General features: G+C 33.2%; 1 protein-coding gene and 1 pseudogene across 2 annotated transcripts; one reads left to right on the plus strand and one right to left on the minus strand.

Moving 5' to 3' along the window:
* Positions 1-8,264: 8,264 nt before the first annotated feature.
* On the minus strand, positions 8,265-8,772 carry LOC140874238 (uncharacterized; annotated as a pseudogene).
* Positions 8,773-11,469: 2,697 nt separating this feature from the next.
* On the plus strand, positions 11,470-13,940 carry LOC140876266 (uncharacterized). 2 transcript variants are annotated; one of them, XM_073280183.1, is made up of 5 exons: positions 11,470-11,716; positions 12,735-12,989; positions 13,102-13,179; positions 13,255-13,326; positions 13,506-13,940. In XM_073280183.1, exons 1-5 carry the CDS (start codon positions 11,669-11,671, stop codon positions 13,713-13,715), a joined length of 663 nt encoding a protein of 220 aa, XP_073136284.1. In that variant the 5' UTR covers positions 11,470-11,668; the 3' UTR covers positions 13,716-13,940. The 2 variants fall into 2 exon arrangements, with proteins under 2 accessions (XP_073136284.1, XP_073136285.1); XM_073280184.1 differs by having other exon boundaries at positions 13,105-13,179.
* The last annotated feature ends 13 nt before the right edge of the window (positions 13,941-13,953 follow it).

A 13,953-nucleotide genomic window follows, 5' to 3' on the forward strand; every position in this document is an offset into this window, starting at 1 on the left:
TTATACAAAAATCACAACAACAGAAGGACAAGATCCCAATGGAATTCTTACTGATCCAAAACATCATAGGTCCTAAAAGGGGGTAAAAAAAAAAGGAAAAAGAAAAGAAAAGAAAAACCAGCCAGTTACTGCAAAACTAAACATTTTCAAAGCCTCAGACATAAATATCACTAATCTTAAAAACAGAATACAGTTTGTGTTGTGTGCATACACACACAGAGGCCACAATTTATTAAACCTATAACATTTAAACATAATCCTTTATGAATCTCAAACATTACTTTTTGTATTCCATATGTTGGATAAATCATGAACTACCCACCAAATAACATCTAAAATTATCACAACCCACAAACTTTGAGTATGCAACTGCTTATACATATATGAAATACGTACTTCAAGATGATCATTACAATACAAACCAATAAAAAAACAAAGAAAGAGGATAAATTATTTTTGGCTCTTTGGGCTCATGAGGTTTGTGTACTCTCGAACTTCCCTTTGCCCTCCTACCACCAAAAAGATTTACATAGCTTCGGCTGGATACCTCATAGTCCTTATTTGCATCAAAGCCCAACAACATCCTTAGTTTCAAGAATAAATATTGTGTATGTGATTAGTAAGACGAAGCACACGATTTATCCTTCAAGTCAAACTTACATATATGAACTTTGCAGTCAAGATATTGAAAGAATATCAACAGATTTAAATTAATGAAATAAAAATGAAATATATAACCTAATGGTAAAAATCCGCGTTAAGAGATAAATTTAAAGGTTGTCACTTGTTACCAAGAAATTTGCTTGCATATGCCAAACAGTGTTCCTCTACACTTTATCAAGCTAGGTTAGAGCACTTTTCAAACTAAAAAATCAATACAATATTTGATGATTAAAACATAAACCCGTGTGCAATAATCCGATCATTAAAATACTCGTTTGCTTAATATACATATCATTGATAAAATTAAAAAGTTAAAATTCATGTATGAAATACAAAACCCAGGTTTGATTTTGCGTACTGGGACAAAAATAGTATAAATTTGTCTAATACTCTAATTGTCTATAAAGAGGAAACATAGATTAAGGTAATATTACAAAAATGAAACTTCAATGATAATAAGACAGGAGAAAATTGTTACCAAAAAATCTGCTTTTATTAACTAAATAGTGTTCTTCTGCACATTTTATCAACCAAGTTGTGAGCTTTTCTCTAACTAACGGTAGTCCTATCCAAATCAACCACAAATTGCAGATAAACTGGACGAAGAAAAAGATTAACAAAATAAATTATTCGCATGTGAAAAAAACCCTTGATTTATACTCAAATATTAGATTTCTCAAAGTTTCAAGGGAATCTAGCTACAAAGAGAAAACGTGCTTTGCAATAGAGTTTAAAAATATCACACCAGAAGAGATTTTACAAAGCCATAATCCAAGCCACCAAACCTACCGTAATAACCCGACAATAAACAGGAGGAGGTCAAATACGGATCAAAATCATCCTCATAAAAGAAAAATCAGATATTGAGATCGAATCAAGCAACCGATGAAGCATTTTGCAAATAATAAAAGAACAAAATCCAGATAACACGGCAAACCCACGTGAAAGCAACACTGAGGAATGAGATCGAGATCTTGAGCAGCCCAAAAAAGAGAGCAGACGTTGATGGTGGACATTTGAAAATGTTGGGGACGATGGTTTTCGAAGTTGATGGGCTATGGCAAATATCGGTCCTATAATCTCCTTAATTTTTCCCAAAATCACAACAATGTTCATTGTTCATTCAATGTGAAAAGACATTTTAGCAGTCACAGACAATTTCCACGCAATGTGAAATACAATGGTTGAGTGCAAAGCGCAGTAATATATATACACTAGTATGTTCACCGGAGTTGTTGGCTGAAAGATATCAAGGGCGGCAGGTGAGGAAGAAAGCAATGGGAGAGGCGAGCAATCAACTAGATATGGAACCGATTAGAAACACTAATCGAAAAGAATAAAATCATAAATAGACTATCTTCATTTTGTACACACAAAAAGAATAAATAATCTGAGGAATCCATTAGAAACCCTAATCGAATAACACTTAGCGAGAATCAATTGGCACAGACAGACCTTGGTAAAATTTTCACCGGAGCTTGGGCGACGGGAGACGGCGTGGAGAGTGCTTCGGAGACTAGCGATTGATGGTGTGTGAGAAGAGAGAGTGCAGCATTCTGAATTTTAAATTGTTGTTTATTTATTTAAAAATAAATAAATAATGAGGCGGTGCGTCAGGTAATCGCCGGCGCAACGGCGCCTACCATGCTACGCATTCCCCTTTATATATACACACACAACACAAGTGCCTCGACGTGGGCATACATATTCATGATGTTAAATTTTTTGTGTACGATAATTTTGGTGTACAAAAAAAAATTATTTATTAGAATATGATGTTTATTGATGGGTTAATTGCCAATCACTCCCTAAACTAATTTATAACTTATTTATAAATTCCTACATAAATAAAACTTAATTTCAACTCCCTGGAGAAAGAAACTTTTGCTTATAAATACCAATTATACCCTTATCTCTTAAAATTCTTTAAAAAAAAACAAATGAGAGAATGGATAATAAAAACAAAACTAATCCAAATAGTATAAATATAAAAATTCAAATTAAAATCAAAGAACATAAACCATATACATGCTTATGTTGATACAGGAGCAAGTATGTGTTTAGGAAGCAAACATATACTTCCAAATCATTATTGGAAGAAATATGATAAAGGATTAAAAATTCGAATAGGAGATGGATCAATAATCATGCTTGATACAGTAACAAAAAAATTAAAAATAGAAATTGAGGAAACAAAATTTGTAATACCCATTATATACCAAATAGAATCAGGAATGAACATTATAATAGGAAATAACTTTTTAAGAGAATATCTTCTTTTTACACAATTTGAAAATCACATAACTTTAAACAAATAATCATCAATGATTTATATTCCTAAAATACGAAAAGCATTTCGTGTAGGAAATGAAGGATTTACAAAGAATTTTCATAAACGAAATACAAATCCAATATAACTAAAAATAGAAAATATTTTAACAATTAATCATGAAAAAAAAATCATGAAGAAATTTCATGATATTTGTTCTGAAAATCCTCAGCACAAAATTAAGAAAATAAAACAATTCATTGCTTCAATAAAACTTAAAGACCCTAATATCACAATCCGTGAAGCACCAAGAAGATGCAACATGGATGATGAAAAAATATTCGAAAAAAAGGTTCAAGAATTACTAAAACTTAAGATAATCATCCCAAGCAAAAGTCCACACTCTTCACCAGCCTTTTATGTCAGTAAGAAAGACACTGATAAGAAAAAAATGGTAATTGATTATCGAAAAATGAATAATGCAACAATTATGGATGGATATTACATCCCAAACAAGAATGATTTACTATCTTATATAGGAGAAATGAAACATTTCTCCAGTTTAGATTGTAAATCAGGATTCTGGCGAATTCAGTTAGAACCACAAACACAATTACTTACATCATTCAGTTGTCCAAATGGACAGTATCAATGGACTGTATTACATTTCGGACTTAAACAAGCACCATGTATCTTTTAAAGATATATGGATGAATCTTTTAAATCATATGTAGATTTTTGTTGTGTTTATATAGATGACATATTAATTTATTCAAAAAAATACTAAATCAACATTATAAAGACCTCATGACAGTATTAGATATTTGTCATAAAGATGGAATTATACTTTCTGAAAAGAAAGCACAATTGTTTAAAACAAAAATAAATTATTTAGGATTACAAATAGAAGATGGAAAACATTGTTTACAACAGCATATACTTAAGAAAATTCACGATTTTCCTAGTGAAATCAAGGATAAAGATCAATTAAGAAGATTTTTAGGATTATTAACTTATTCTGGAAATTACATTAAGAAACTTGCAGAAATCAGAAAACCTCTTCAGGCAAAAATTAAACAAGACTATGAGTGGAAATGGTCTAAAGAAGATACTAATTATATTGACACTATTAAAAATAAGATAATTAGTAATCTTTTCGAATTATATTTTCCTTCAAATAAAGACATAATAATAATTAAAACAGATGCCTCAGATGAATACTGGGGAGCATGTTTAAAAGATTATACAAGAGAAAGAAATTTAGAAGAACTTACTAAAACAGCTACTAGGAATAATGAAGAATTATGTAATTATACATCAGGAACTTTTTAAGGTGCACAACTAAATTATCATTCAAATGAAAAAGAATTATTAGCTTTAATATATACAATTAGAAATTATGAGATTTATCTTATTTCTAAATCGTTTTTAGTGAGAACGGATAATATGAATTTAACATAATTCAAGACAAGAAAAATATCAAGAAATGCAAGGAGAAATGCAGCAAGGTTAATTAGATGGCAATTGGAATTGAACCATTATCAGTTCGAGATCCAACATGTCAAAGAAATGGACAATTCATTACCCGACGCATTAACTAGAGAACTTCATCCAAATTATACTATCCGTAGTACCAAAATAACAAAAGAGATCCTAAGTGATCCAGAAAATGACTGCGAGTCATCCGAACATGCCTTAGAAAGCATGGGGAATATAAATTGATGAAATGAGATTTATATTCAAAAACATGAATTACTCTATGCGTAAAATAATCAATCTCATGAAAATTGGTTCAATTCTTGCAAAAAAATTTCATAAATGCAATGATACGCATAATAAAACTATCTGAATTACTCACGATAAAGAGTTAAATTTCTAACCATTTTATATATATATATATATATATATATATATATATGTTTCTTGTGTAGGATGGAGCAATTAGATCAATTAAAAAAACAATTGATTGACGTAGATGAAGAAATTCATATTCTTCAACAAAGGAAAAAGAATATAAATGAAAAAATTCAAAGGATAAAAGAAAAGATGACAACCTCGTCATCATCATCCTCACCAAGAACACTAATCAAGTTAGCAACTCCATTTGACAAAATAATGGAGATGAATGAAAAACAATCAGTGGTCACAGCCAACACTGATAACAAAGAAAAAGAAAAAGGAAAAGAAAAAGAAAAGAAGAAAGAACGGGTGGTCACATCCAACACCGAGAAAAATGAAAAAGAAGAAAGGACGTTTAAAAGCGCCCTTGAAACAAGAGAAAAAAAGATGGTCAATCTGCGACCACAAAAACCAATTTTTGAAAAAACAAATTTTCCAGAAAAACTCAAAACTGAATTCTTTGAAACACTAAACTATTTGAGAATAGCCAAACCATCTGCAGGATCTTGGCTACAAACTTGTGACACACATAGCATATCAAGAGCAAGAACACTACAAGGTGCTCCAGCGCATGAAGTCGCAAAATTCTTTTCAAATGGATTATTAAGCGGATTAAAAGTCAGTCCCAACAATCAAGAGATAGAACTATTTCCATATCAACTGAGAAATAGTATTATCCTATTCAAGAAAGCAGTCTTCAAGGACGAACCAGTGTTAACATTAAGTATTCATTCAACCCTTCCAGATTGAGAAAATGACAAATTCTATCAACCAATGATATACATTCAATGTCGAAAAAATAAAGACAAGTTCTTATTTGAAGGATCAAATGAAGAGAAACCAGTAATGGATATCTTAACACTTCCTGAGATAAGAATAAAGACATTGATTGACATGATCTCAAAGACATGAAATATTGATGGAAACTCAAAGGTTAAAATAAATTTTGCACCCAGTAAAATTTTATTAACCACTGGACACAAGGAGACAATCCAAAAGAAAGAACAAGCTATGTTAGCTCAATTCGAAGCTCCAATCTATGAAGCAAGAGTTGACATGACCCGAGAAACCCAACAAATGCTATGTCAAAGACTAAGAACAATAATTTCTACTCACAAATATGGACATTGCCAACCCATTCAGACAGAAGAAGCATCTGTCAAAGAGGACAAACCAGCTGTCAAAGAAGACAAACCAATAAAGAAATGGTTCGAATGTACCAGTGATTCAGAAAGTGACACAATGTAAAAACAAATGAAATCGTGGACCACACCACATGTGAAAGGCATCCACTCAAATGTAAAATAATGTTTTTTTTTCTACTAAATACAAATATCAAATAAAATAATTAAACAATTAAATATAATCAAATTTAATAGATGTGCAATTTACTATTCAACAGTCAATATTTTCCAAAAGGATAAACAACCTAGTCAAATAATGCCGTAAAACGTAATTAATCAAACACTAATTAGATAATGTTGTAAAATAAATAATGAAAAAAAACTATGTAGTCGATGTCAAAAGAGAGGGGAGTGGTGGAGGAGATCAAGTAGAAGAGGCTGTCAGTCACCGATGCCACCATCCTTGACGATTGTGCATATGGCGTCTCACACGCAATGCACACTTATTTTGAATTTCGTGTTTTCGAACATTCATTGATGGTATGAGATTTGCCTATAAATACGAAGGCTCTTGAGGGCCCTAAATATACAACTCATAACAACACAAATACACCATCTACGAGAGAGTTGGAGTGTTTAGAAGCTTCAATTGGATAGGAAAGCAGAATATGACACATAGTTAAAACGAGATATCTACGATGACGGAAGCGGGGACGATCGATGCCGCCATACTTGACAACTGTGCATATGGCGTCTCATATTCAAAAAAGTGAGACACGCAATGTACATTTATTTTGAATCTCGTGCTCCCGAACACTCATTGATGGTACGAGATTTGCCTATTGATGGTACGTATGAGATTTGCCTATAAATACCGAGGCTCTTGAGGTCCCTAAACACACAACTCATAACGAGTGTTTTCATAACCGGACCGATGGTTGAACCGGTCTACCTAAAAAAAGCGTTCCAACCGGTCGGACCATTTTAACCGGACGATCGAACCGAAAAACCGTTTATATAATTGAATATAATAAATAATATATTTTGAATTTAAAAACTCAAAAATTATATAAATAGACAAAAATATATATTTAACATAGTTTGAAAACTAAATAAATATATAAATATATTCAAAATAACAATTATAGTTATAAATTTTTTAAATAATAAATTATTTAATTTTAAAAAAACAATAATTATTAAAATAAAATTTTAAATGAAGTAAAAATTCTAAATAATAATGTATATATATAAATAACTAAATTTAACGTTTTAAAAATAAAAAATCTTAAATTTTCAAAAAAAATAAATAAAAATAATTCGAGAGAGTTAGTGCTGAAAAGAGAAACCAGGAATGACATATCGCAACGGTTGCAATAATGCAACAAATCTTTGTTGAAGTTCACCTATAATCTGTTGTTGCTCACCTATAATCTGATTTTGCTCATCTATCGTTTGTTGCATAGCCACAATCTTTTAACCACCATTATGCTTTAAGTTGATGTTTGTGGCTCTAGCTAGGACCACCCACTATGGATTATAGTTTAGGTAGTGGATCTAAACCCTGACGTAACGAGATCTTGAGCCTAAGACTTGTGTCATGATATCAACATTTTTGGGCTGATGTACATTATTAAGAGTTAAGTCGATTGAACTTCCATCATTTCAGTCTTAAAACAAAATAAAATATTAGTATGTAAAACATTCTCACCACCTGTATGTATGCATGCTTAATCACAAATTTAAGAAATATATCAGAAATTAAATTGGAAACAAAATGGTAAAAATTAGAGGGATTGAATGGATATCTTATAATTAGAGGGACGCTTAAAGTCTAAGCAGCACACACCTTATCAAACAAAGAAGCACCGATAATAATAATACATTCAATATAAATACAATAAGAAAAATAATTCAATCCATGACAGCATATATAATTTTGAGACTTTGTTCATTCTATCGATCCAAAATGCATAATACCATTGATGAAATATACATGGCAACAGGCTCAGCAGTGTCCGGAGGGTGGGGGGTGGCACAGCTAATGGACAGGAGTAGTCGAAAACGATTCTCCGATGAGACAAAAGCCTGGAACTGCCAATACGCTGGCAGCTAATTAGATGTATGAGGAAAATTCAAGCTCCCTACTCGGATCGAGCTAGGGACTCTTTGGATGATGAAGCTTTAAGGTTGTGATTGGATTGAGGTATTTGGATTTGTCTGAGAATTTCAAATCAGTGGATTTTCAAATTCATTGATTTGAATCTTTTTCTTCTTAAATCTCTTGCTTGGTGGATGAACATAAAACTTTAAAATTGATGCGTCCTTGTGCTGATCGAACACAGCAGATACAGAAACGCCATCGAACAATCGGTCATGTCATCCCCCACAACCCCCTGTGGCTCATCTTCTGCACCAAATTAATCGGTACGAAATTGATTTTGGCCATGGTTTTGCCCTCGAACAAACTATTCAACAACCTAAAAACCATGAACAAGACAAGGGCCACGACCGTACCCGATTTGAACTTGAAAAAGGACTAATCGCAGCTCGATTCCTTCAACATCTCAACCCGATCAATTTTCTTGGTTCTGGACAACTTTTTTACAATATTGGAGGAGACCGTAGTGGCGTCGAATGTCTTCATGGTCTCGAGTTTCTTGGACGCATTGTCGATAGTGGATTTGAGGGATTTGTAGGAGGAAGTACAGTAGATGAGTAGCCACGAGATGACTTCGCAAACCCGTGCGGTGCAGGGGAATTCCCAACCACCGTAGGCTCAGAGTATCTGAAGCTTGAAGAAAGCGAAGTGGAGAAGATTTCAAATCAGCAGCTATGGCTAAGGATTTAAATCCGCTAAAAACTAGGGTAATATATCCATGGCCCAAATCAATTGATTTAAGATTTCAAATCTATGGGTCACTCAATCAGTTGGAGTGGATTTGGGCTGTGGATTTGAAATCCAAATCAGCCCAAATCCATCCATCCAAGAAGGGCCTAAAGGTACAAGTTACCCTTAGTTACATTCATGGTTTGGTTTGATCAGTTGCTAATTAACTTTATTATAATGCACTTTTCAAGCTTATCTTAAGCTGGTTTTTATTGTGAAATGCAATAATCCATCATTATTGGTTACTTACTTCTTTCCAGCTTCTATATAATTATTGCATGAGCAGCATGCCTTCAAACAAACTTTTATTGAATGATATTAATGTTCTAGCTAGCTAGCATATCATGATTTACCATTTCTTAGAGGTCTAAGGTTGAATGGGTTAATGGTCAATTTACCGTTTTGTTTCTTGACTCTTAGCTGGTCTAATTACATTTCCATCAGGTTTTGGTTCGTTCGGAAAGAGACAACAAGCTCTTTTTTTTTTTTTTTTTTTTCAGAAAGAGACAATAAGCTTTTTTAAATCTTTATTTTTTGAAGGTCCCTTTGGCAGATATTTTTTGAGAATCAACCACTTTAGCATTAAACATGTGCAAAGTCCACAAGTACAGATTTCCTCAATTGCCCGCATATCTCTTAGTTTTCTTCTTTAATTTGCCAGGGTCTTGTTCAGCTTCGGTTGTGTATTCGAAAGTATTGATTTTTTTAAGCTAAAACCGAAAAACCAAAAAATAATTATTTTTTTAATGATGACAAGCACATGATCTAAAAATATTGTAACGATTAACCAATACATTCACGTACGTACACTTTAAGAAAATTATGATGTTAATTGGGACTTATCATTATATTCGTTGTGAATGAAAATCGGAGTTGTCACGTTTTGGAGGTGCGTGGGAATATCCTACATTGAATTGGATGGGAAAAAAAAAAGAAGTGAACATATATGTTACTATATTCTATGAGAGTGTAAGATTGGTCAGTCAAGCAGTTCTCTCTAGCGCACGCCTGCACTGGGGTTGCAATATTCAAAATTTATTTTCGAAAAGTCATCTTCCAAATGGATAAAATAATTTAGTTCCAAAAAGACATCCGAAAACTCACCTTCATGCAGATGGAAGTAGATCCTTCTAGATGAGGCTTTTCACCTAGCCGAAGCTATTGGTGCTTCATCTATCCAACTTTTGGCTTTTCAGATGGTCATGCTTATGACTGTCTGCGTGGATCTCAACTCCCAAGTGCCTATATATATAGAGCTCGTCGCGAGTCCCACAGACACACCACAAATCCTTGTACTTTTTTCATCTGAGATGAGATGAAATGAGATGAGATGAGATGAGATGCTATGCTGCATCGGGTGTGATTGGGCACCCGGGCCCACAGATGCTGCACCGGGTGAGGTCACCATGTGTTACTGTGTAGCATAGCCCGAACGTTCGTATACTGCAATTGTGACAACTATCTACAGTATATTTGTATCTACGCAACTTCGCTAATAATCCTTAATTGTTTTATCGTTCGTGCACTGCAATTGTGACAATTATCTACAGTATATTTTGTATCTACGCAACTTCACTAACATTATTTTATCATATGAATGATAATTGATATTATAGAGTTGTATCAATATTTTCCAATAAAAAATATAATCTAATTAAATTTGTAAGGTATCGACAGGACATTATACAAAAACTTATGTAGGCTGATGTTGTTCTATGATGTTGGCAACATCGAAGGGCAACACCTTATGAAACTTAACAAGTTCGAATGGAAACAAATAAGTTCAATCGGTGACAAATAATTACTTATAACTACGCAGCGGAAATAATAAAACAATAAACACAAAAGTTATTGTCGCAAGTGCTTGCCTTATGGCAAAAATGATTACTAGGAGGACTAAGTAATGTTCAATTATAACGAAAAATCAATCTTAGTAAACCTATCAAAGTTAGATCTTTCAACACTTTAAGAAATTATAACAACACTCTAAATTCAATTCTAGATTGAAAAACGAAAACTATAGAGTGTAAAATAAAAATTAAATATCTCACAAAATGAAATATTAAAACTATACCCTAAAAACTATAATATGAATATAAAAAAAATCAGAGGGTGAGAAACAGAAACAAAGGAAAAATCCAAAAATATCTTCAATAAGCAGTGACTACTGCCTCTCTGTTTTTGCACGCTTTAATTTGCATCTTGATATAAACTGATTTGTTTCCTTTTGATAAATCCTTTGGAAACAATTTTTTGTTAGTATAAAACTCTTTAAATAAAATATATCATAAAACTTAATAAAATATAAAAATCTATATAATTAAGGATAAAAAAAGTCAAAAAAAGACAAAACTTGTATTTATAATTTAATTTAAAAATAAGCATGATCAAATCATATATCAATATTACTTAAATAAAATATTATCTTCTAATTAAAAATAATATCGAATACAAGAAAAGCAAAACATATAGAAAAATATCAATTAAAAAGAAAACAATTAAATAGAATTTATGTAAGACATATTTTCCTTTAAAAATTTATGAAAATAATTTCTGTATATTTTCAGCTTAAAGTGGGACCGATAGAGCAACCATCAAGCAAAGTGCTAAAGAACAAAGAAAGCGTTACACAGCCGAAATAGACGTCTGAGATTCATCTCTGAATTTCTGCGCGCCTGTTTGATTTTGGTATCATTTATTAATTGCATTGCCCAATAGCCCAATACCCTTCAAGAAATCAAACACCCTCTCTTCTTCTTCTGCTGAATACCGCCTCTCGAACTTCTGGCGTCTTTGTGACTTCTCTCGTAAAGAAAAGGAAGAATGGCTAGGAAAAGGAAGGCTGGAGATGGCGGAAAAATGGCTGATAAGGTATGCAATATTGCAGTAAACACACGCACACGTTTATCTGAAGATTTGTGGGTGTGTGTTGCTTTTGTTTGGTAACGTTTCTTGGAATGTCACCTGCCCCCTTGTAAATGCATTGTCGCGATGTCATGCAAAATTCTTGAAAACCGTACCCTACCTTTTGCTATGAATCTTGAAATATTCCCGTGAAGAAGAAAGATTATTTGTTTGTTCTTGAACAAAGGGAAGTGGGGTTTGATTGTGTGGATACCTTTTCGTATCTTGGGAGCTAAACCTTTATTTATGTTTTATCTGATTGACAATATTCATCGCCGTCGTCTGAAATGTGGGGGGAAAAAAGAGAGAAGTAGGAAGGTGAGTGCGTTTCCTGTAAACTCTCTGCTCTTCTACTTTTGGGACTAAAGATATTATGTTGAAGTCCCACTCCAAGGCTTTAGCACTGGATGTATGATTCTAGGTATCTATGATTCAGTTTTAAATTTGCATTCCAAATGAATAACAGCAGACTATCTGTTTAAATTCGGGATCGAAAGGGTCGAGGTTCACAGCAATGAATATTTCCCCACTACATTTGTAGAGGCCCTTTCGATTTCGTATTTAAAATTTTATAGCTTTCTGAAGTTTTCTCCATGGTCGGAAGTGTCATTCTTGGTAGCCTAGTTGTAGTAACGCTAGGCACAAAATCTAAGGTTGTCTGTTTGATTGGTGGTTATGCTTATTTTGTTTCTTTTATGCGCAATCGGTGGTGTTCATGATCATCTTCCTTGAGTTGGCTATTATTTCAATCGATGTACTGTTTCTTGAACTAAATCAATATACTTTATTTGTTTGAGACATTAGGAGATGAAGTTTAGTGTTTTTCTTGAAGATATTAGAGTGCCTTATTGTGTTCTTCACGTTTATTCATGTGTGTGTTTTTATGCTTCTTCATCAGTACACAATGAACTTCTGTTTAGCATATTATTACCTATTCTCAATGTGCTACTTTACACTTTCTGAGAGTTGACACTGCAAACGACAGGGCAAAGCTGCCACTTCGGAGAAATCAAAAGGCGAGGAAAAAGCATACACTGAAACTGCTCAAACTGTCTTGGAGTCCAAGGATGTCGAGAACAACATGCATTCACCCTCTAAGGACCTGTCACCTGAGCATGTAAGTCACATTGAACACATTGTGGAGAGTGAAATCCTTGTTGAGAAAGAAAAGGTAGAACCGAACAGTTGTCAGCAAGTTGGTATTGTACCTAGCTTGGATGAGAAAAACATGGAACAGAAGGTGACTATCTTGTAACATTTTAGAGTAATTGATGGACTCAAGTCCGAGGTGTCGTTTCATAATCAGTATCGATGTTGATAACTTATTCAATGACTATGATGACTATAATAAGCAGGTTTGCGGGACAACTAATGCTGAACCTTCTTCTGAACTCAACTACAAATGTATGTACTACAGATCGGAAAAAAGGGTGATGACATTTTCTTGCATGTTGTTTTTGTCTATGATTTTTTTTTTCTTCAATATAATGGCCGTTTTGGAGCAGATTGAGCAGTTGATGGCGGAAAATTGTCATCTTTCCATGAAGTTGGAATTTGCTAATGGAAAAATTGAGGCGGTAAGTTTGAAATGACCTTTATCATAAACATACTGCATTTTGATTGATTTGAGTCTTCTTGCTTTACATCATCGAGTATTCTATACGTATTCAAATGGAACAACAGTGTGCTTTTAATGTGGTTCCTTCATGTTGTGGAATTAATCCTGTGTGTTTTATCTACTTGTAACTGGTACCAGTATGAGAAGGTGAATGATGCTATCGGTACGGCCAAGGATGTGCTTCTAATTGACTCCATAAGGGGTAAAACTCAGGAAAATGCAACTGGAAATGGCGACTCTGCTCCAGATGCAGATAATCGCAAGGCATCTCCGGACAAGAACGATTCTAAGGATGCTTCAAATGTTGCTAATAGGCAAAAGAGAGTTACTCGGCCGAGGAAGAAATAATGCTGAAAAGATGTCACCTATTCTTGATATGATGCCGTCCAGCTCTGGGAATTATGAATGAATAAATAAAAAGATATACAGTAAGCAAAAGACAATGTTTGAGAGATTTTACTGTATTCTTTTTTTAATTGGTGAAATGTTGAATCTTGAAGATATTTGGTCCAAGTTGTGTTGAGAAAATTGATGATTAACTAGGAAAATTCACCACCTTCTGTGTGAAGATTGATCACGAGGCTTC

This window comes from Henckelia pumila, chromosome 1, assembly GCF_033568475.1.
Source record: "Henckelia pumila isolate YLH828 chromosome 1, ASM3356847v2, whole genome shotgun sequence".
NCBI lineage: Eukaryota > Viridiplantae > Streptophyta > Magnoliopsida > Lamiales > Gesneriaceae > Henckelia > Henckelia pumila.